This window comes from Erpetoichthys calabaricus, chromosome 3, assembly GCF_900747795.2.
Source record: "Erpetoichthys calabaricus chromosome 3, fErpCal1.3, whole genome shotgun sequence".
Lineage (NCBI taxonomy): Eukaryota > Metazoa > Chordata > Cladistia > Polypteriformes > Polypteridae > Erpetoichthys > Erpetoichthys calabaricus.
This window is the reverse complement of record NC_041396.2, coordinates 242,717,666-242,742,422: the sequence shown is the minus strand read 5'-3', so window position 1 is coordinate 242,742,422 and position 24,757 is coordinate 242,717,666. Positions and strand designations below refer to the sequence as shown.

Below are 24,757 nucleotides of genomic sequence, written 5' to 3'. Positions count from 1 at the left end.
AAGCAATGCAAGTGAGTTGCATTCACTCATGGCATACTCCCTCTGCAATGTGCCATCTCGCATGTTCTCCTTTCCCCATGTAAAACTGATGCTGGCTGTGCACAGGCTTTGCTGTGATGTCAGACACTTACTTGGCTTACTTTGTGTAGAACTGCATTAGATATTACAAGTAAGGCCAGACTTACCCACTCAACATTGTAATGACCCACTCACTCTCCCAAACTGGCAGCTACACCACCAAGACCCATGGCCTGGCAAGATGAGGACGTTAGACTCGACAAGCCATACTTTTTCCAAATAAACTTCCCCCAATCAACGATCAAAAAATAAGCCAGAAAACAAGCAGTATGTAAAATAATAAAGTGAGCCTATATTGATATAGAAAGAAATGAAAAAAACTCCAAACAAACAATATATATATATATATATATATATATATATATATATATATATATATATATATATATATATATATATATAATCACGGCATTCGTAGTCTGTGTCACAATCTGATTGTATGGGTGGTTACCTACCAGGTAACGCTTGTGGTTGGCCAGCAATCTGCTAACATCCGCCACGGTGCCCTCAGTTTGTGAGGAGCAGATCATAGAATGGTTGAAAATAGTTTACTGTCAAATAAATGCAAAGAGTACGCGACACGTGTTTCGCCCTCATTCTGGGCTCATCAGGCGTACACACTCCACTGCACTCCCTCTCGGGAATCGAACCTCGGACGTCAGCGCCAGAGGCGATGCCCCTAACGTTGCGCCACGGCGTGTGGTTCGTTTATTTGACAGCATGTAGATCGGGGTAATTACATTCACGGCATTCATAGTCTGTGTCACAATCTGATGTCACACAATCTGATTGTGACACAGACTACGAATGCCGTGAATGTAATTACCCCGATCTACATGCTGTCAAATAAACGAACCACACGCCGTGGCGCAACGTTAGGGGCATCGCCTCTGGCGCTGACGTCCGAGGTTCGATTCCCGAGAGGGAGTGCAGTGGAGTGTGTACGCCTGATGAGCCCAGAATGAGGGCGAAACACGTGTCGCGTACTCTTTGCATTTATTTGACAGTAAACTATTTCAACCATATATATATATATATATATATATATATATAATATAACCATGCCCAACATAATATACAATCCCAAAAGTGTCCAACGGAAAGTAATAATAAAAAGAAAAAATGAAACACAAAATTAATATATAATACAAACCCTCCCTTGACTTCCACACTGAATACAAACTCAATAAGACACACAGAAAGTACAAAACGTACATAAAAGTCTAGAAGATTTAACAGAAAATGGATAATGTTTGTGAACCTGGCTCAGCGGGAAAAATAGTCCTACAGAAAGTATACAGATGAAAATGATGGCTTGCTCCTCTCACCAAACAACAAGAAACAGTGACACCATGTTTATCCTCGGAACGTGGCGTGATCAAGAACCCCAGGGTTTTGAGGGGCAAAGCTGTTGTCAGGCGTTGAAAGTGGCAGGTAGACAAAGGTTTGAATGATCTGAAGCGGTGGTTTCTCCTGTTTCTGTAGCAGAATGGCGGTCTAGTAGAACAAGATGTTTTTTTTTTCTTTCTGTCCTTCCGTTTAAATAACGACTGATCAGATGCAGGTGATGGAATTGACAGGACCAATTGTCATGTGGGGGCCACGGTTCCACAGAGTCATTCTTCCCCCATTGTTTCCAGGTGTGTATATTTACATAGAAAGACGGGACTCAGCACAAAATACATTTACGAAGACATTAATCATGTAGCACCGCTACAACGTTATGTACTCGGCAGGGGCTGTCCTATCCAGCATTGGCTGCTACTACTCTGTGGTGTTACATTGGCATCCTAAGCATCATGGGGGGCCAGGAAAAAGAAGTTTGCTTAAGCAGGCTGGACTGCAAAGTTACAAGGAAAACTTTGGGTGACCCTGACAAATTCACTGAAAAAACACCACCATGGTGAATTTTGTTGATCGGCACTAGTGCTTGATGCTGTCTGAATTCAAATTAGCTTAAAATGCAGTTTTAAGATGTTCTCCCATTCAGAGGTAAAGTTCTGGCTTAACAGAAAGTTCTTCAGGTGAAAAGCTTATATACTGTACCCTAGGAAATCTGGAAAAGCAGAATCCACACATGAAGAAAAAGGGATTTGTAAATGTATACCAAGGTAATAATAAGCAGACAGTCCTGGTTGGACTTAATATTCTAAAATAATCAGATAATCATGAAGAACATAAATATTACAGTACACCCCCCAAAATTTGTGGGGGTTACGTTCCTAGAGCACCCGCGAATTGTGAAAAACCGCAAATTTTGGATGCAGTTAAACAGATGCCTATTTTTATAGTTTAAACCCTAAATATGCCCCCAAAACACTAATTTAATTTCAAACTCAGCTTAATACATTACCTAAAAAAAGAATGTAAAGGTAAACCTGTATACTGCATAGTACTGTACTGCTATGTCTCCTGCAGTGCTAGAAGCAAATAAAGAATGTAATGAAATAAATGAAAACAACGATACCACCCCTGTTCCCCTTTACGGTGATTACACATTAAATACAACAAAGTACAAAGAAAACACACACAATAAATCATGAAAAACAGAAATGGATGAAATGTAATGATGAAGATAGATCGTCCAAAGATCCGCACGTTGAATGGGAATGTAAAGATAGTCCTACCGCTAGTTCCAGAAATGGTGAAGAGGGGTGGACGGGTTCAGGAGCGCTCCTTTCTTTGCAGGATGGCCATGAATCCACTTACACTCCTCATGTACACAGGCAGACAGCAGACAATTCAGACGCCAATCACGAAACGATCCAGGACAAAACGAATAAGTACAGGTAACCCAACAGAAGGCAGACAGACAGGAACTTGAAACACAAATTACACAAAATTTATTTATTTTTTTGCTTTTGGTCACCAGCCCCCTTTTTAAAAGCCGCGCTGACATCCTTTGACCCCAACAGCCCCTGCACCCTCAGCAGAAGACCAATCGGAGCCACTGCAGGGACTGCTGGGAGTTGCAGTTTCAAATTCTATTGGCTACTTTCACCATCCCAAGCCGCATTTCCTCTACAGTTGCTTCCTGTTCTCTCTGCAGTACAGTATTGCCATGATAAAAAGGCCATGAAAATTGTGGAGGATATTTGCGGTTTCCGATAACAATTATTAGATAGGTTCTAAGTAAAAATCCACGAATGACTGAGGCTGCGAACTCTGAACTTCGCGGGGGTCTGTGTATAAGCTGTGAACAATGAAGCTTTCGATGTTCGGCAGGAAGCAATAAGTGAAGGCATGATAGACTTCCATAATATAATGTTATACATTAAGCAGAGTTCGGGGATTTTCCTTCTACCCCCAAAACACGTGCTTGTTGGATTAACAGAACTCTCAGTTCGCCCAATAACAGGCCACCTCTAGGGTTGGTTTCTGCTCTGTGCCCATGTGATTCCAGGAGAGATGATGGCCTCCATGAACTGAATGGTACTAAGTAGGTTTTGGGTGGATCCAGAGATAAATTGAAAGATATAAGAAAGTAAAAAGATTTCACAAAGCAGAGGAAGCCAGTCAATCCATCAAGCTGGTCAGCTAACGGTTAAGTGGTCTCAATACCTCACCCCAGTATGTTTTAAAGTTGTCGAGGCTTCTGCTTCAACCACACAGCCCGCAGTTTTATCTCTTTGTTTAAACAAGTGTTTCCTAGTTTTCTTCATAATTTGCGCCGGTGTCCTTAAGTATGCAGTCGATCATGTAATTGAAGGAATTCTGCTTTAAAGGCCTGGATTAGATTCTGGTGCAACCTTCTCTGCTTGCTACATTACAAGACGAAGAAATGGGCTGCTTGTGTCGGCCAGTTTCTCTGTCTTTATGCCCTTGTGTTTAAAGTCCGATAAAAGCGTTTTTCTTTGAGTAATACCCATGTTCTTCATATCATCCTTTTCAAGGGTGAGATTAGGAAACAGCAGGTCACAAAAAAGAAAATCTTTTTTTTTTTTTTTTGAGTTCCATTTTTTGCTGATTTTGCATGGACCGGTTGGACAGTTGTAAAATATTTTGATGTCGCTGCGGCTGAAGCGTATCCAGAGGGAATCCTTTAGTACCGTGCCTAGCAGATGAATTGTAATCAGTTCCATTATTCTCAACATTCAAGTGAGCTGCGGAAGAAATAACATTTCAAGAACAAAAAAAATGACATACATTTTTGCCCAACAGTGGATCATTAATATATTTACACATTAATATATATTACCTCCATATATCTTTTTTTGTACAGGGGTGCTTTAGAAGCGAATAGAATGAATTTCCATTGCAACCTGAATCATACCCAAGTGGCAACTAGCAATGCCAATGCATTTCTCATTCGTTTCTGAGATTTCATTTTGTTATCAATAAGCTTTCAGTCAATCGCAAGGTCAAGGGCCTCATCCTATTGCTAGTCATGAGAGATTGCAGCCTGCATGAATGCTTTTAGAATTCATCACAAGGAGCAAAAGGTTTGAAAAGTTCTCGCAGGATTTTAACGGCTCAGATCTGCATTTGTGGGTTTGTCATTTTCTGGTTTCTTATCGTGCGGCCACCAGTTTAACTCCCACCTCTGCCTGCTTGTGTGTTCCTGAGCAAATTACAATTACAAGATCACTTATTGGAAAATGATAATATTTAATCATAATACAGCCGGATGGACAATGGGAAAGGCACTCTACAGATGACGTGCTCATTTCAGTTCAGGCTTGGGAGGTGCTGGAGGCTTCATAGCATCAGCTGAAGGGCAAGTGGTAGACTTAAATGAGGGGCTCAGCTCAACAGCAGGGGCCTTATGCCTAAGACTTCCTTAAGACATTTTTTACACAAAAGTTGGGATTATAAAACACCAACTTTGGTGTGAAAATTGCATTAACGTCACAGAACGTTTCAACCATCTCTGTGTCGCAGGCACACTCTTTTGGTGTTGGCATTTTAGCGACTCCAGGTGGCGGGACAAAGAAGTAAACGGAAAATCTCATTTCAAGGCACATTTCAGTGACGACACAGTCATATTCTGATTATATCACAGTTAATTAACTTTGCTTAAAACTGCTTAATGTTTATTAATATTTTGTGTCTACAAATGGAGAGCTGTGTGTTGTACAACATAACCGGCAATGGCAGCATTACCAAGAAGCCTACCATCACACACAACATGACCCTGGAGTCGTCTTCCCACACTATTTGATAAAGACAAAGGAATCGGTAGTTGATCTGGGCGACCTCGCAACAACGTTAGTCAAACACGTTTGGGCATCACGTATTAGTTGTACATCAACCGAATGAAAGTGCTTTCTGTTTACGGAAGCAAATTCATTCTGCGATGGTGCCTTTATTACTGCTTGTCAGTTGTGTCCCCCCAAAGTTCTCCAGAGTAACTCTATGCGTTTTATAACCCATTGTGAAGTGTCAGAACCAAAAGATTGTACCATCCCATACAGATGGCAACGCTCAACTCAGGGATGACTTCAAGATTCTGGAGCGATCAGCCAGTTCACGCTGAAAAGCGCCAAAGAGCCTACATTTCTTAAAACCTGTAATGGGACAAAGGATTGTGTGATTTCTGTGGGACTCTGCAATGCAGGACAGTTCTTAGAATTCCAACCTGACTTATATTCTGGTCATCATCATGAGCCCAAAAAATCGTTTTGACCCTGAAATCTCACCCCTTGTGCAGCCCACCACACTACTGTTTTGCCGCACGGTGACGGGTTGTCCATAACATACCACCCAAATACGGACTGCCTCTGAGACCTGAGCAAGGACGAGATGCGCACAGAGATGTCCCGGACCCTGTCCCTCATTGATGCAATGGCAATTCAAAGCTGTTTGGATGTTGTACGTCGATTCCAAAGAGACATATACAGTATGTAGTACAACATTAACATTGACTTGGCAATCATTTTCTTTTTTTATTTTTGCTCCCTCCACTCAGCTTCTGTCACCTGCTGTTTGCTTGTTTTGTTTGTGAATCCCAAAGAGAGACCACCAAAAAGAACATTTTGGCAGTTCTCCACTTCAGTCAGCAATTCCTTTTCTGCATTGTCCTGTGGTTTGCTGTAAAGACGTCACTTAGGAACACGGCCAAGTTCATTTGGTGATTAGGTCATAAATATTCAAAAAGGGCATTTTAAGCTATACGTGGTTACTGGTGGGAGGTGACAGAGTGGCTAAAAGCGCCTGCCTGCATATATCGTTTTAACCGCCATGGAGTTAACCCCAAGCGTGACACAGGCTCGGAATTCTATGCAATCACGGTTAACTATGAGTTACACTCGAGGTGACATACTGTATAATGATATTGTTTATAGTGTTAATTTGAAAAACTCTTGGGACAGAATTCTGATGCTGTCTGATGAATGAAATAATTTTATGCTGAAAAAATGGGGAAAAAATGAATATTTGTCTGTTTTTTGCCGCTTTATGGTAACTCTGTGGTAGCTCATCAGTATTCACGAGTGGGGCAGAGATGCAAAAGGAAAGCCGTAAAGGATGTTTGAGAATGAACTGATGCTGAATTATTACTCGAATCGAGGGATAGTGATGACAACGTGAACTGGTCATTAAACACAAACACAGATGATGCATATGGCACTGTATGGTCAAACCGCCATGTTATGCCCGGTGAATTTGGTCATTGTGGTACAACAGTAGCTCCTTGACAGAAAGACCAAATGATTGTGATTAAGTGGACGGACAAGAAAGATGTTTGCCCGCTAAACACTATTCACAAATCACAATGTGGCAACTGTCGATGTTCGTGTCGAGGGGAAATGTGGAAGTCAACTAAGTCTTGAGAGGTGGCCTTCGATAACACAAGGGGTGCGTCGATTGTGTGCACAGACATTCTACCCTGCCATGCTCAGGCAGCAGAAAATATTACGAGAAAAGTGTGAAAAGAAGTCCTGATGGCAACATTAGGCTCTGCTCTGGTGACGATCTCAAAATAAATCACATGAAGGACGTCTACTAAATCGACGTCAATACTGCAGTGGACCCTGGACTTATCTTTTCCTGCTGTATTTATGCTGACATTTTGGCATTTACATTTCTGTAATAATAACTTCACATAATAACATTTTTTCGTTGTTGAAAAAAATTCACCGTTTTTTTTTTTTATGGGATAAACGCAGCACTAAAGAAGTGAAGTTGATTTGAGATTTATAAAAGAACTTGGCGTCATCTGCATCCAGCCCTGCAGGTAGGCCCTCCAACCTGCAGGGAAATACCTGAGGGCAGGTAGCAGAATTGGCTCTCCAGCCACCACACAAAACCTCACACTGTTCTATTCCATCTGGACTAGCGTGGTGCTGAGGTGTCACCCGCTGCATGGCTGCCCTCGGGTCCTAATCTGGGATCTTGAGGTGCTTTGTCATGTGGTGGGTGCAGCAATGTGCCGTATCCTCTCTCTCTTGGCATGGGATGAGGGTTATGTACGCTTCCATAAATCTAACTTTATTCATTTGTGTATGTACGCCATTTTTGTCTTTCAAGTGTAAGTGAAATTAGGGTATGGAATCTTTGCACGGTCTTAAAAATGCAACCCCAGGTCATTTTGAAAAGTCCAGTCAACCTAACGTGAGTGTGTTTAGGATGAGAGTGGAAACCAAAGTGCAAGTAAACTCCTGTGCAGCCGCAGGGGGAATTCCACACAGATAATCAAAGGGCCTGTAACCACTGTGCCACCATTGTCACGAAAGCTTTAAAACGATGACACAGGCATGTCAGTAGGTCATTCATTGTGGCACAAACATCTCAGGTGCTGGAACTGAAACCATACATCTGCTGGTTGAGTCCTCAACTCTAAAATGCAGTGTGTCTGTGACTGAACAAGGAAAAAAATAAAGAAAGGTAAATTATACCAATATAAGTTATGAAATGAACCAAAGCCACATGCTGGTAAAGTATTTTAGATGGTACTCACTGTGGGATGGTCTTGTTTTGGACCTTTCTTTGTAATAAGAGGCTGATCTTGCCAGTCAGTGGTGGCAGTCAGGCTCATCTTGGTCTCCTGCTGTGCATCAATAATAGCTCTGTGTCGGCTTTTTTGGGCTACTGGCTACAGTCAAATTTCAACATGAATTCAAAAGCTCTTGTTGAAAAGTATTTGCAGTTTCATTTCCTGTTCTCAATATTTGCAGCAATAAACATGCAACAAGACAGAACATTTGTCACTAGTGATGAGACAAACAATAAGGTTTCGATTTGCAGAAAGTTTAGTAAAACTGGCACTAAAATTAGTCAGGTGATTTCACAATTGTAAAACACAAAACTCACTGAAAAGAGGTGATACATACAGAATATATATACTGTACACACACACACACATATATATATATATATATATATATATATATATATATAAACCTGTTTGATACGTGCATGAGAAGGTCTTCTTCCAGGTTCCTCCCAGGCATGTCTTACTACTTACTAACTACATTGTCTTCCTTTGCTTCCACAGTACAGAGAGACCGCCCACTAAGGGCAGCTGACTCCGCCCCTTCCTGCCCCCAGACCATAAAAGCCCAGCTTCCTGAAAGGAGGTGTCACTTTTTGACACACGAGAGGAAGAGATGAAGCTCCTTCAAGCTGTAATAAGAAGTCTTGATAGGCCTCACTTTTTTCTTATGAAGCCCCAGAGTGTCTTTCTGTAATTGTGCCATCAAGCGCAGTTTTCTTTTAATTATTGAAATAAACAGGAAAGGCCAGGTTGGCACCCCAACATTTACCATTGTCATCAATCCGTTATTATCTCAGACAACCACTATAATATATATATTGTGAGGGATGGCCAGGAGCCTTACCCAGTCGAGATGCCCTCAGACCACTAAAATGGCAGTGCCATGGATTCCCCCAGGGAATCATGGGAACTGGAGTCTTTCAACTCAGCCCTGTTGGGTTCCATGGGTGCCACTAGGGGGTGCTGAGGGGACTGCTGAGCCCTTCTCTGTTGGTCTCCCACCTCACCCTCATGGAAGTGCTTCCTAACCATAGATTCGGGACAATGGAAGTCCTTCCAAGTATAACATAAAAAGAGTTGCTTGCCACAACTCCGAGAGCCAGAGTTCGGAGGAGATGGATAAAGCTTGCTGGAGGAGTGGAGGGACAGAAGGCGGAGAGATGAAAGAGGAAAAAAAAAGAATATTGCTGTGTGCTTTAATTGTACTTGTGCTTGTGGCTTGGGAAATGCTTGCTATGGAAGAGTTTCCCACAATAAAAGCTGTGGTACTGAAGCACTTGTGCCTGAGCTGGGTGTTTGGAAAGCTGCAGTGCCCCCTGGTGGCCAAAACGTGTATGTTTATGCGTCTTTGTTAACTAAAGACAATTAAACAACACTCCATGCCGTTTGTAAAATGACGGAAACACATTGGACACAGTAACTGGTTATGCCAGGATTACTAGCAGTAACAGATTTCCAAATTATTGATTGGTTTGTCACAGCATTGTGGATACACTGTGTCACTTGTTTGTGCATTTGTATGGTTTAGAGTGTAAAGATGTCATGTTAGTTTCTGCCACATCTTGGCTTAAAGTACTGCTGGACTTTGATTGGGTGTTTTCAAAAGGTTACATCTTTTTTCTCTCTTATTATTGTCTTCAGCTTCAAATCATGTTTCTTAAGATTCCATAACTGGTAAGAATGAATGTTTCTTCAATAGTGGCAAGTCAGTCAAGCCAGGATGCAGAAAGCAGAGCCAAACCATGACTTATAAATGGTTGGTTGTAGAGAAAAGCCAAGCAGAATGGCACCTTTTATTGGCTAACTAAAAAGATTACAATATGCAAGCTTTCGAGGCAACTCAGGCCCCTTCTTCAGGCAAGATGTAAGATTCTGATTACATCTTGCCTGAAGAAGGGGCCTGAGTTGCCTCGAAAGCTTGCATATTGTAATCTTTTTAGTTAGCCAATAAAAGGTGTCATTTTGCTTGGCTTTTCTCTACATTCATAATGGCTAACACGGTACAACACCCTAGTACTACAAATGGTTGGTTTAAATGGTGTCTAAAGTTAGTGTGTCCTTTTCTGCAAATGGCAAATTTAGGCAGGGGATGCTGCACGACTGTTTTTCTGTTATTTATTGAGGTGCAAAACACAACAATTCTAACACTCTGAAGTTCTTCTTCTACTTAGTCATTTATGATGAGGCTATGAGCCAAAGGTGCAGAGCTGTGGTTAAGACATACAGATGGTAATGAAACAGCTATGAATGAAATGATTTACATGAAATTGAATTTGCTGCAAAATTCAGTGTTTCGCGTCACAAAACGAATGGAGTTTTGCTTCCAGAGAAATTCTATCCATTGGCACAAACGGAGGGGTGTTTATTTCCTGCGTGGATGACTTCTCATGTATCAGTTCTGCATGTGTTTGCCTGTCATTTACTATTTAAATAAAGAAGAAAAACAGACACTGCCTGGACTCATTTTCTGTCGCATGTAGACATTTTGCTGAGCCATCAGGTGATTGTTGTATTTGTTCTGCTAATACAAAGCCCACTTTGCAAAGGTAATCCCAATCCTAAAGGAGCATCGGAGGCAGAACTTCCCCTGAAGCGCCACATCACATGGTGCATGTGACAGGAAGGGGCAGTTGCTAGGTAACCTGGGGAAGGTGGGATCTGTGGGGAAAACAAAGAAGTGTGTGAGATGAGGCGCTTTGGTGTGTCTGCATGTGGAAATTATGCAGCATATCATATTTAAAAAAAAAAAACAAAACACCGCGATTGAGAGGCATACACAGAAGTGTTTGTACTGGTGGGCTGCCAATTTCCTGCGTTGTTCAACCATATGAGGGGGGGTTATGTGGGGAACACACGTAAACACAAAAGTGTGAACAAGTCTTCAGGGAGTCATATTACTTGTTGTCCACTCCAAAAACCCTTTAAACTCCCCACAAAACACTTATTAGTGACATTTGTGATTTACTATTTGGAGATCATTAACAAAAGTAGTGTTTTGCGAAACTGTATGGAAACCGATAACTTCCCCGTTTCATTTATCACTGCCTGCTAAGAGAAAACCTTATCCTGAATGAAATACGATTATTTGGTGAAAACAGTTGGCATTTTAATCATCCTAACAAAGTGTGTCTTCAGTAATGTGTTCCTGAAAGCTCACGTTTTTGCCGTTCCCTGACGTCTGTGTTCTTAGTCGATCATTTGTGAGATTTGCGCAGTCTTGTTAGAACGTACTTTTTTTGTGTACATCAATTTTTTGGAAGTTGCTTTTAATAAATGTGTCTGCTAAATAAAAACTCCAGTAAGTTATAGGCATTGCTGTTGCTGTGTGCCACCTGGTGACTGTGAAATTTACATTGAGAGTAACCCTTATTTTCATTCCATTTTATTTGCTTTAAGGTTCTATCTATGAGATGTTTGGGAATGAATGCTGCCTTCCTACTGGTGAGGTTATAAAGATTATAAGCATTAAAATCTCAAAAGTGTCTGCAGAAATTCACAATGAAGATGAAGACAAGACATGTTTTGATTTGCCACTAGACTTTCCAGGTAAGATCTTTTTCAGTAGACAATCTCTCTATTAGGCAATGAGAAAATATTATAAAAAAATTTGGACGTGTGCGTCAGTAGGCTTTGCGCCCTAGAAACCATGTTACCCAAACTATTCTATAACATTTCGATAATCACTTACTGCTCTGATGCTGATCTTTCTGATCATAACATAGGTCATTGTGATAGCAATTTACAAGAAGAATTCACAATTAATTGCAAAATTATGGCATTTGAGGCTTCCTCCATAGTACCTCTTTCTGTTCCACGATTTGGCTCAAAAACTAATCAGCACATCATCATCTTATAACAGGCTAAGTTTTGAGTTTGGTATTTTTTCTGTCCAGCCATTTTAGCTCCAGACCGTTCTCAAGAAACCGTGACACACAGACACACACCCATCATCGAGATAACAGGGGACCTTAAAACATCGAGATCCATCGAACACCGGAGATCGAAATTTTTGACGAATCTAAAGCTTTCTCCCCCTCGCCCCATAGACGATGGGTTAGGCGTTAGGGTGCAGAGCAAAAAACAAAAACAAAAAAAATGAAGCTCTTCTCTAAGCATGTGACAGGTGGCTTGGGAATCAATTTAGTATCTCACTTCAGATTTTGAACTCACTTACTCTTTGACAATGATGACACCTGGAGAAGTGAAAATGTTGACTTGCAAAGGGGAAACTTGGCAGCAGGTGCCTGAAGAAGTCGGTACGTCACAAGTCCTCTTTTCTCCTGTGCTCCAGGCACGCTCTCCAACTTGTCTGTTAGGCAGGAAGAGGGGAGGATCACAATGAAACTCTGTGTCCACCAAACTTTCTGAGCCCACGCAGCCTCAGGCAAATGCAGGCTGAGCTGCACAGATTTCGTTATTTTTCAATTAATGGCGTCAACTAAAGCACACACTTCCTGGATTTCTGCATTCAGGACCCACAGCTCTGCATTTCGGGCTCTGTTTATTTTGGGAGATCATCTTGTGGCTTGAAGTAACACGTATGTGCCGTTTCAATTTAGTTACTTTCCTCAACACTCCTGCGTACAACTTTTTAAGGGGTTGTAAGTGCCATGGAGGAAAAACAGACATCCCAGTTAGATAATAGAATGACTTCTTGCCCGGCTGGAAGGTTATAAAGGATGGACCAGCACAAGCCGGAGACCAGGAGCAGTTCCGTCCCCCAAATGGCAGTGGTCCTCTCAAGGTATACCAGTTTGGACACCTGCAGCAGTGCATGGAACTTGGAGTTCCAGAAGTGCAGTCCTGTTGGTTGGGTGCCATGAGAGGGCACTGTCGAGGGAGCATTTCCCCGATTCCCTTGTGACCTGGAAGTGCTTCCAATAGGATGCCCCATGGTACCAGAAGCATTCTATGCTCCTGCTTAAAAGGGGTCCATCACCTCACCTCGAGGAGTCAGAGCCAGGGAGCATCAGGCGACACTCACCTGTAGGGTGAAAGGAGAGATGAAGATCCAACTTGTCTTGTGATTGTGTAATTATCAGCTGGAAAATACGAAGTGCAATAACAGTTCCTTTATTTGAACCTGAAATGATGTTGGGAGTTACTGTGTCTGGGGTTTGGGGCTTAGTCGCGTCCCCTACTGGTTACAAGGTACATAATGATATTATTCAGTAATGAAACACAAAATCAAATGGGTGAAAGCTGAAACAGTCTGCTTGTTGAGATTTGTTGGAATGTCTCCACTTTAGAGAAGAAGAAGAGGACGAATATGAAGAAGAGATTGCTTGTTATTTGTCAGTGATCTACATTTTCTAATTACTGCATTACTTAGATCCGTAGAGCAACAATTTCTCTTCACCATTAGCACAACTCAATTTGCTAAAGTCCTTGGGACTTTACATTAAGAGCAATAATAAAAAGCAGAGATTTTATAGATTGAACGTGTCTAAGCAATCAAAAGGGTGTTGCACTCATAGCCACCAGCAGCAGGATTGTCTCGCTCCATGTTTTGTTAAATTTTGTTATTAAATCTATTTTTCTTTCTTTTTTTATATTTGTCTGTTCTTTCCTATTCTTTTCTGGGAATTAATTCTAATTCAAGCAGTGTTACACGGAAGTAAATGATTCAGAATGTTTGTTCTAATTTATATTTTTTTCATTTGACTTGGGGTCTTCATGCCTAATCACCCTGCAATAATGACATACAGCACATCTATTACTCAGTTTCTGAGCAAATCTATTTAATGCTGCAACTTGTTCTAGTAGTCATATAAACAGAAAAAAAATAAAAATTCAGAGTGGTCTCCTCTAGACTTGCTCATATACTCAGATATGGGGATAGATATTTGAGGAGTAAACCGCAAGACAATGATTATATTTTTATATTATGTACATTAAAGAACCATCAATAACAAATCAAATTAATAATAATACTATATTGAACAATTATTATAAAAATAAAGATGAATAAATCAGACTCTGCAGCTGCATCAAAATCTCAAAGTGGAACTTTTGGAAGATTCCAATACTTTCCCTATACAGTGGAACCTCGGTTTGCGAGTAACTTGTAAATCAAGTGTTTTGCAAGATGAGCTAAAATTTTTAATAAATTTTGACTTGATAAACGAGCGAGGTCTTGCAATACGAGTAGTATGTATACGCTTTGTCTGCTGAGCGTCATGTGATCACAACTGAGCTGACAGTTCTTCTCTCTCTCTCGCTGAAGGATTGTGGGCAATCATCTCCTATTCTCCGTCTGAGTCGGCGTGCCTCACTCATATAGTCAACATCCGTACGAACGTATACTGTTTTCTGCAGCATTGTGACTGTGTGTGCGTGTGTGTGTGTGTGTGTGCATGCGCATGTGTGCTGTGATCTGCAAGTCCCCGTCTTGCACCCCACACACGAAGCTGAGTCTCAGTACTTTAGCAACACCAGCTTTATTCAGCTTGAAACAGCAACAGCGCGGTTATTTATTGTAGCGGGATCTGCGCTCTCCTATACGCAGACACAGCAGTCAGGCAGGGTCGTGGCCAAGTAATACTGTGCCCTGCACATTTATAATGTTCCTTGTTCCTTGTATCACCCATCGACGGCAGGCGCTTTTAGCATGTCCACGATCTTTTCAGATTTGCTTTTACGGTGAACTGCCACAGCGCTGGGAGACTGCGATTGCTTTGGGACGCTCTTCTGCATGTCGTCCCATTGGGTGGAATCCCACAAGAGTTTAGAAACTCACTCACACCAGCCATGATTCTTTTCAAAGGTAAAGTGCAGGTTAATTTGTTTTATGTATTTTTACTTTATATTTTGTATTAATCATTTTTATATGAATAGTTTTGGGTTGTGGAACGAATCATCTGAGTTTCCATTATTTCTTATGGGGAAATTCACTTTGATATACAAGTGCTTTGGACTGCAAGCACGTTTCCGGAACGAATTATGCTCGCAAACCGAGGTTCCACTGTACTTCGTATACGAGAAAGTCAGGGACGTCTAAAACGTTGAGATTCATCATAATCCCGACAACGAATCTTTGGAGGATTCCAATAATTTCTCTATACTTTGTATACGAGAAAATCAGGGACGTCAAAAACGTCGAGATTCATCATAACCCCGACATCGAATCTTTGGATGATTCCAATATTTTTCCTGTACTTTGTATATGAGTAAGTAAAAAGAGGAAAAGAGGAGGTACTCAAGAACAACGGATAAAACTTTGAGGAGTTCAATCTCCTTTACCGATTCTTAGAATGTGAACTGTTCAGTCTGTCCAAAACGAAGAGGATGAACTTCACGCAGGTGTAGGCTTTCAGGCTAGCTTCGGAGATCTGGGAGTGTATGGCATTTACAGAAACCTGACTGAATGAAAACAATTTGGAGGACCACTTGAAGGTCGACCACTTCATGGATATACAGCAAGTGCCCAGTCTTTGGAAACAGGCAAACGTTATTTCATTAGCAAAAACTAGACACCCAAAAGCATTAAGTAACTTCAGACCGCTGGCCTTTAACTTCTCATATCATGAAATTGTTTAAGAAGTGAATTAAAAGACAACATCTTAACGAAACCCAGGCCATACAAAGCAAACAGAGGAGAGGGGGCACTTCTGAATTTACTGTATGAGCTCTTGGAAAGACCAAAAACCACACCAGGGTTCTGTTTAAGGATTTCTCATCAGCTTTTAATACAATGCAGCCTCAAACTGATCAATCAAGCAAAATGACACCTTTTATTGGCTAATTTAAATTTAAATGTAAACATTACATCTTGCCTGAAGAAGGGGCCTGAGTTGCCTCGAAAGCTTGCATATTGTAATCTTTTTAGTTAGCCAGTAAAAGGTGTCATTTTGCTTGGCTTTTCTCTACATTCATGATGGCTAACACGGTACAACACCCTAGTACTACAAACTGATCAATAAATTCTGTTTGGACCCTCACTTGACAGGGCAGATTCTCAACTTTTTAACTCACAAAACACAAAGAGTGAGTGTCAATGGCAGTTTTTCTGACAGCCTTAATACATCTAGCGGGACACCTCTAGTTTGCGGTCGGTCACCTCTTCAGTTTATCATAAACACACATGACAGACTGACAGACAGACAGATCCTGAAATCTTCAGATGACTCTATTGTTGTGAGTCTTCTGCAAGAGAAGGCAGATAGTCATGGACCTGTTGTCTATGAGTTTGTTTAATGGTGCGATTGTTCCTGTTTACAGCTACGTATCTCTAAGACCAAGGATATGGTTGTAGACCTGAGGTGCTCCCTTCCTCCCACTATCTCAACATTAATTAAAGGGGATACAGCGGACATGGTAGAGCACAACAAATATCTACGGACAATCGTTGATATCACATTAACCTTTGTTCTTAACACAGAACAAATCTTTTCTTTAAAGTGGACATAACCAGAATGACACTTTTTTATTGAAGTTGTTGTTATGTCTGCTTTTATACTGTATGCTGGTTTGACAACCTAAACAATACATTTGTAAAAATGAGCAGTGACATTTCTGGTTGGCAGCAGACTTCTGTCACTGAGCTGTTATAACAAACATGTTAGACTGAAGGCCGACTCACTTCTGTCAGACAGTCGCCATCCTCCTTTTCATAAACTTCAGCAGTTGCCATCATTCTACAGATAGTGAGGAGCAACAGATTTCAGAAGTCTTTCATTCCCAGAGCTGAAAGCATTTTGAATTCTGTTACTTGTAGGGATGCTGCTAAATACTCGATGTGTACTATTAATAGTAATTATTCGCCTTTGTCTTTCAGTGTGTACTTGTGATAACGCCGGCTGTCAGCTGCTTTAACTTTGCTTATTTCCTTGTAGCTCTGTAACAATGTCTTATGTTTTTGTGCTTTTCCTGCTGCAAACAGATTTCCCTCTGGGATAATAAAGTCTACCTAATCTGAGCCAAAAGTCTATTCTGGTGACTTTGAAAATTGTGAAGTAAATTCTGTCCCGCTGTCTTCTGAAGATCATTTTTCCAGTACCAAAGGGCGTGCTAACTGACTATAAAGAATGAGCGCTGAGTCCACGCCAGAGGCCTGTTACTAAATCAACAGGCTAAGGTTTAATGCGTAGAATGAATAAAGCTCGGCAGGCTTATTTCCCAGGTGTCCCCTTACTTTCTAGTTTGACTGTATTACAATGCCATTCTCTGCTTACATATGAATTGTTCCTCACTGACCTGTCACATGAAATGAATGCTGGAAAGTTCCAGCTCTGAGACTCCCAGGAATGCTGTGGATGGATTGGCCCTCCGCTTACTTTGTCAAGAGGATTTCCGTTTGCCAGTGTTGCACTGCCCAGAAACGTTTTTGTTCATTGCCTGTCCTGTCAGCATATCTGAACCACTTAGTAACACAGATATTGACTATTGCAGAAGACCACTTTGTGTCTTTGCTAATTGTTTTATCATTTTCAGTCAGCAGCCTCAAAAACCAAATTCATTTCTAGCTCATGAGGCTCACATTTTGCAAATTTACAGTCCTAGTTTATTTGTGCTGATCATCTGGGCTGTAACAGCAAGTCCTACAGAACCTACTGCTTGCCTTCATTATTGCTCACTTATAGAGTAGCTTATAAAATGTATAAAAATATTAAAATATTATGCATTTTCAGCACAGCTAACACATTTTTTTGTTTATTGCTCTTTATAATTTTTACACTAAATGGCTACAACAGATGTCAAAGGAGACACAGCAATGTGAAAGGGTCGGGGCACCACACTCAGGACCTCATCTAACTGAAGGTTTGTAGGAAACAAATAAGCGTACAACAAGTTGTCTTTTTAGTCCAGAGTTCAAAACAGAACTAACTCAAAGATGGCCGAAATGCTGGTCATATGGCGTCCAGGAGGGCGGACAACGGAAGTGACATCAGAGGTGGAATGGCTGTCAGTCTTCTGTTCTACAAACAGAGGAAGAGAGAAGGCGTTAGCAAACCGCACCGACCCCTGCTTCGGCTAACTACCATCACCAGAGTCCTTTAGCTGTTCCCACGCATGACACGGGAGACATTACTTTACATTGCGTCTTAATGATTTCTCAGGATTAGGGCCTAGCACTGCTTCCCAATAAGAGCAAAACAAGACCAAAACATTTTGAAGAAAGCTAGCCATGCAGACTCTTAAAAAGTGGACAAACACTTCCATCCATCCATTTTCCAACCCGCTGAATCCGAACACAGGGTCACGGGGGTCTGCTGGAGCCAATCCCAGCCAACACAGGGCACAAGGCAGGGAACCAATCCCGGGCAGGGTGCCAACCCACCGCAGGACACACACAAACACACCCACACACCAAGCACACACTAGGGCCAATTTAGAATCGCCAATCCACCTAACCTGCATGTCTGTGGACTGTGGGAGGAAACCGGAGCGCCCGGAGGAAACCCACACAGACACGGGGAGAACATGCAAACTCCACGCAGGGAGGACCCGGGAAGCGAACCCAGGTCCCCAGGTCTCCCAACTGCGAGGCAGCAGTGCTACGGGCAAACACTTGGAAAGCAAATATAAGATACAGAAATGCAAACTGTTACAGGCAGGAAAAAAGAACATTAATTATAAATACAAGATAGGCGAAGACGTCTGAACAGGAAGCAACCTCTGAAAAGAGCTTCATGACTATGTTGTCATCATCCTGGCAATGTGCAGAACTAATTAGAAAGGTAAGTAAAATGTTAGGCTATAATGTTAAAACTGCTGGATGTAAGATGTGGTATGAGGAGGGTTGCTGCCGGGTTCAAATCTCATACACAGTCGTCATCTGTGGAGTTTGCAGAGGTCTAAGTGGTTTTACCGCTATGCTGTCTGCTTTTATCCCTGGATTGGATTAAAAAGGTTTGAGAAAATACGGATTGTATGTGTCTATGCATGTATGCTACCGGTTAAAAGTTTTAGAACAGTCATTCCAGTTTTTCTTCACATTTAATCAGCTGAAATGCAATGAATGACCTAAAATGATGAAAAGGTAAGCAATAAACAGCCAGAGGTTTAACTTTAAAATTTAGGTTAGCAAAAACTGAAAAAAAAAAAATGCAATTTCAGTATATTGCAAATGGACCGCCTTCAGAGAGCAACTAATGGGTTACATCCTACAGATGTTCTGCAACATCCATCCATCTATTTTCCAACCCGCTGAATCCGAACACAGGGTCACGGGGGTCTGCTGGAGCCAATCCCAGCCAACACAGGGCACAAGGCAGGAACCAATCCCAGGCAGGGTGCCAACAATTAAAGTAAATTAAGCCTTACAAGTTGAAGCAAACAATTTACACAGGTGTCCCAACTTCTGTTGATTACTTGAAAACATTCTGTCTTAAAGCAGAGTTGGAACAGACTGTGTTACTACACCCTCTGAACTACTACTTAGACAATATTAGACTGTAGAAAGTTGCAAATTCCAGTGATAATGGCAAGAAATCAGCAAATAACAAATGAAATGAGACAGAGCATTATTAACCTTAGAAGTGTAGGCCTTTCATTTAGAGAAATTGCAAAAAAATTCAAAGTGTCAGTGAGTACGGTGTCCTACACAATGCAAAGGCAATTGGAAACTGGAAGACACTCTGATACATAGAGATCTGGCAGACCCAAAGTCACAACCCAATCAGAAGACAAGTTTCAGAGGCTGACCAGCTTGCGTGATCACAGGCACCTAATAGTACAACAACTTCAAGCACAGCTTAACAGTGGTCAAGAAAAGCAAGTCTCAGTTTCTACTGTGGAGAGGAGACTGCAGGTTTGACAGTGTGAGTTGGCAGTAAGAAAGCCATTTCTTAATGGACAAAATAGGGCCTTTAAGTACTGGCTATGGGCTACTGCAGACTGGAAGAAAGTCTAATGGACCAATAAATCAAAATTTGAAATCTTCGGTTCATCATGCAGGGTGTTTGTACGCCGTTGACTTGGTGAAATGATGATTCCTCAGTGGGTGACACCAAACATGGAGCAGGAAGTGTGATGGTCTGAGGTTGTTTTGCTGGAGGCAGAGGTAGTGACTGGCATTCTGAATCAAAAGGGTTACCACAGTTTGGTTGTTATATCAACAAAAGGTGGCTACTTTGATGAATCAAAAATGTACACTTAATGATTTCTTGACTTATTTTTTTTTTATTTTTGATTATTTATTTGTTCTATTGAGGGCTCTGCATCAGTCTGTCATGGTGAAAAAGGAGCTGAGCCATAAGGCAAAGCTCTCAATTTACCAGTCGATCTATGTTCCTACCCACACCTATGGTCATGAGCTACGGGTAGTGACCGAAAGAACGAGATCGCGAATACAAGCGGCCGAAATGAGTTTCCTCCGCAGGGTGTCTGGGCTTTCCCTGAAAGATAGGGTGAGAAGCTCAGTCATCCGGGAGGGGCTCAGAGTAGAGCCGCTGCTCCTCCGCATCGAGAGGAGTCAGATGAGGTGGCTCGGGCATCTGATCAGGATGCCTCCTGGTCGCTTCCCTGGTGAGGTGTTCCGGGCACGTCCAACTTGGAAGAGCCGCCGGGGAAGACCCAGGACATGCTGGAGGGACTATGTCTCCCAGCTGGCCTGGGAACGCCTCGAGATTCTCCTGGAAGAGCTAGAAGAAGTGGCCGGGGAGAGGGAAGTCTGGGTATCTCTGCTCAAGCTGCTGCCCCCGCGACCCGATCTCAGATAAGCGGAAGAGGATGGATGGATGGATATTTGTTCTATGCTTTAATTTAATGACCCATTAAGACATTAAACTGCAAGCATTTCCATAACAACTGAGGTGTTCTAATACTTTTGACCGGTAGCATATGTATGTGTGTATACAAAGGCATTACCTTTGGGGGTCATTGGGTCAAACTTTAGCATGCTAGAGAAACGTCATGCTGGTAATATTGGGTTGAAAAGTGAAAGCCACATGCTTGTTTGATTCTATGCATTGCTACAGGCTACATATAAAGTTGGAGTGGTACTTGTCCTGTTAGCGTAACGATAGCCAGTGGCAGCCCAATCATAATCTTACCAAAAGAAACCCTATAACCCTTCATTGTGATTCATGAGTCACTGTTGGCTCCCACAAGAAGATGCTGAGTCCAAACACTTCAGGAAAACCAACTTTATTCCACTCAAAACAGGAACAGTCAGAGTGTTTATTCAAATGGGAGCTACAACTTCAATACACAGAGACACAACAAACGAGCAGGGACGAGACCAGGTCAGTGGCCGGGTTAGAATGATCCCCACATCAACCATCGGGTGACAGACGTGTTACGCAGGGATGTTCCAAACTTCCAGTTGGCTCAGTGGTGCTGTGAATCCGCGACAAACAAGCAACCCTTGACAGATGCATCAACTGCATTTCGGCATGCAGCACCGTTGGGGAGGGTCTCAAAAGACCTCAAAATCTCATAACGTATATATTGTAATGAATGCCATGATGGGGAAGACTTATTAAACAAAGATCAATTATAACCCGTATTTCCAAAAGTTTCCTTACAAAAAGTTCGTACTCATACTATCCCACTACCTGGGATCACTGGGAATGCTTCATAAAACCAGAAATACCTGCTGCAATACATGCTGTCATCAGAGTCATTTTGAGCTTGTCAGGTCTATTCAGTATTTCACATCCAAATTACATCACGCAGATCCTTTTTATACGAGTTTTAAGCATTCTTGTGATTTTTTGGAACCTTGGCCTTTTGGGTATGTTTGCCTTCCATGTAGAAAATTGTCTTGCCTGCCATTTTGACTTTGTCTCTGGTATCTTTTGTTGTCAATCTCATGTTCTGGATTGTACAAGCTGGGCCTCCAGCAGCATCTTCTCCACCTCAGTGTGGTCCTAATGGTGCTGACTCTGGATATCTTAGTATGGAATTAAGCCGTGGAGGTTGAGCTGCGGTTCATGGTGATGATGATGTCTGCTTGCTTAAAAGTGTCATTGTCCCCAGTTTGTGCCATCAATCATGTAAGTGGAAGTGGCAAAGAGTAAAGGCGCAGGACTAAAGAATAAATGATACTGAAGTGGATAGATGGATAAGAAAAATGAGAAAACATATAAGACACACTGTAGTACATTGTACAAGTGTACAAACAGAAGTATAATATATTCCATTTCTGCCACTAGTTGAAGAATATAAATAATGGCTGCTCTACACTCTCAGTGCAGTTCATTCTCATACATTTGACAAACCTTACTGTAAGGCTTTCACCAGACAAAGGCAGAAAGTTCGCTGTCATTTATACTGCAGCCTTTTTTCATTTTTTTTTTTTAATTAAACTTTGCCTAAGTTTTGGGGCAAATTATTAAAACATTGCATTCACTCAGATTTAATTTACTAGCATGAATTGTTGAAGATAATATTGTCTTGCACAGAATTAGCTGCAGGCAATCTGTGAGAAAGCAAGGATTTAAGCAAAAATGAGACAATATTGAAGTAAGAATAAAACGTAATTATAAAATAATAACTATTTGTTACACTGAAGACTAGAATGTATATTAAATATTTTCCTGTTAATTAAAATTAAAATAAAGACATAACATCGGCCAATTGTAGGAATCAGTTGAATTTCGAACATCTACGGCACGCCAGACACAGCGTCCTGCTTCATTTCACTGAAACGCTGCCATCTAGAGCTCAAAGCTCAAATTTCCACAATAAAACCAAACACAAGCTTCATTTGTTTTAGCATTGCTGTTGAAGAATAATAAAGACACTGAAGAAATGGAGATTTTAGACTAGAAGGTTGCAACAAAGAACCATGTGTAAACATGAATAGATTACTTTTCCTAAAAAAATGTGATAACAAATAATAGATATTTATTTGAAAAAACATAAATATGGCCAGAGTTTCAAGCGCGTCTTTAACTTACACATGAGAAGTGACACTGTCAAAGGCCCTGATAGCAGAGGCCACTAATACAGACATAAACATTTGCTTTGTATTTTTATTTGTTTTGAGTACTTTTTAAAAAGTTAAAACAGAATTTTAACATAAGAAATTCAAGTAATACAACAGCTGATGCAGTTAACCAGAAGCATATTCATGTGAACGAACGTCAAACTGCAAACCGCTCTTCATTCTTTGTCGCTAATCTGAATTGAGGTAAAGCAACAAGCACATTCGTCTTCTTTCACTTTAAAAACTTGTTTTATACATTGTGATGTGCTAATTCTGCCACCTTTTGTATTTGATTGACCGATGTCAAATGCTGTTGGTAATGTGGTATTGTTTCTTGCTTCAGCACTGAAATGTGGAGAAAGTGACAAATGCAAGGTCTGAAGGATGCTGTACAGTGAAAAACCGCTAAACCTGTTCAAGTGGCAGAAAGCCAGAGGCCACCACAGCATCCATGGTATACTAAGCAGGAAACAACATGGACGTTTGTCGTTTAACGTTGCTCCTGCCAATGCCCTCAGTCATCTGCAGTTGCCATTTTAGCCTGACTTGTCTTTGGAAGGAAACAGAAAAGAAAGCCGACATGAACACTTCATGTGACCGAGACAAACTGAACCTGTGACTTTGGAGCTGAGAGGCGGCAGCGTGAACCTCTGTGCTGCCATACCACATCTTCAGTGGTTATAATAGAGGGTTCCTGAACCGCAAAATAGAATAAAGTAAAAAAATAAATAAAATAAAATAAAGGTATTCATTATACCCAAAGGATGAACACAGAAGAGTTATACAAAATGATGAACAACAAACAGAAACCAACCCCTGCTGCCTCTCTCGTCCTTACTAAACTGGCCTCGAACCCCTCAATGTCCAATGGAATTACACATCCGCTTGGCAACTATGGCCGCTCCCTCGCCTGTCACATTGGCACCAACGCACCCCCCGACTCCACACTCAAAGAGGTAAAGGTGTTGAGGTGGCATTATGGCCCTCCCTAGGACTCTTTCTAGGATGTTTTCCTGAAACTTCTTCCTGTGTCAGTAAGTCCTGAGGCAGTTGCTGCCCCAAGTGTCCCTACACCTCTACACCACTCTTAGAAGGACAGCACAGTCCCAAATGTTCCTTCCTAGGACCATGTGTCCTCTTTGACCTCCCTCTCTTGCTACGTTATAAGGGTAGCCCTCCCTTTAGCTCCCTTTGGGGGGGGGGGGCATTGCACAACTTTACCCAGGTCAGAGCTCTTTCTTTTTTGTTCCAGTGCCCCCTGCTTACTAACATTTTGGGGCACTCAGCACACCTGCTGAGCATTAATGGTCCCAGTTGACGGTTTACCCACAAGGCTTATGAGGAAGCTTTCACATCACCAGTGGGATTCCCTCTTTTCTGAGGCTCATGTATGTCTTGTCTTTTTTAGGACTCCTTTCTACCTGCCTGACATCTTGTCATGTATCTATAATGTACACAAATATTCATGTATTATTCTTTTTATCTTTATCATACTGGATATGCAGTTCGTAGTATGAAATAGCAAATACAATTTTGAAAGGTAAGGCAGCATCTAATCAAGTTATAGAATCGAAGAGAATAGAAAAGACGGCCAACACAATTAAAGAACTCATTAAAATGAAGAGTGCTGACAGCACTACTGTCCCCACCAGAAGTAGAGCCACGTGATTGGGATTTTTAATTTCTTGACTCTCAAGGCAGTGCTGTTAGTACCAGTTGCACAGTCATTTGCCTGAGGTGTGTGCCAACACCCCACAAAACCACCATATGGCGCAGCAGAATATTATAAAATCAAAATAGTTTGTGCCAAGCTCTAATTCAATTTTCTTGTTTACATTTCTATTTAGCAATTTACCTGACATATTCATTCA

At 41.5% G+C, this 24,757-nt stretch overlaps 1 protein-coding gene across 1 annotated transcript in view; it reads left to right on the top strand.

The window, feature by feature from the left end:
- Window positions 1-24,757, top strand: part of themis (thymocyte selection associated) — a 127,337-nt gene that overhangs the window by 25,044 nt on the left and 77,536 nt on the right. Inside the window, exon 2 of the mRNA XM_028797915.2 lies at window positions 11,408-11,557. Coding sequence (XP_028653748.1) covers window positions 11,408-11,557 — 150 coding nt within the window. The remainder of the gene's footprint in view (window positions 1-11,407; window positions 11,558-24,757) is intronic.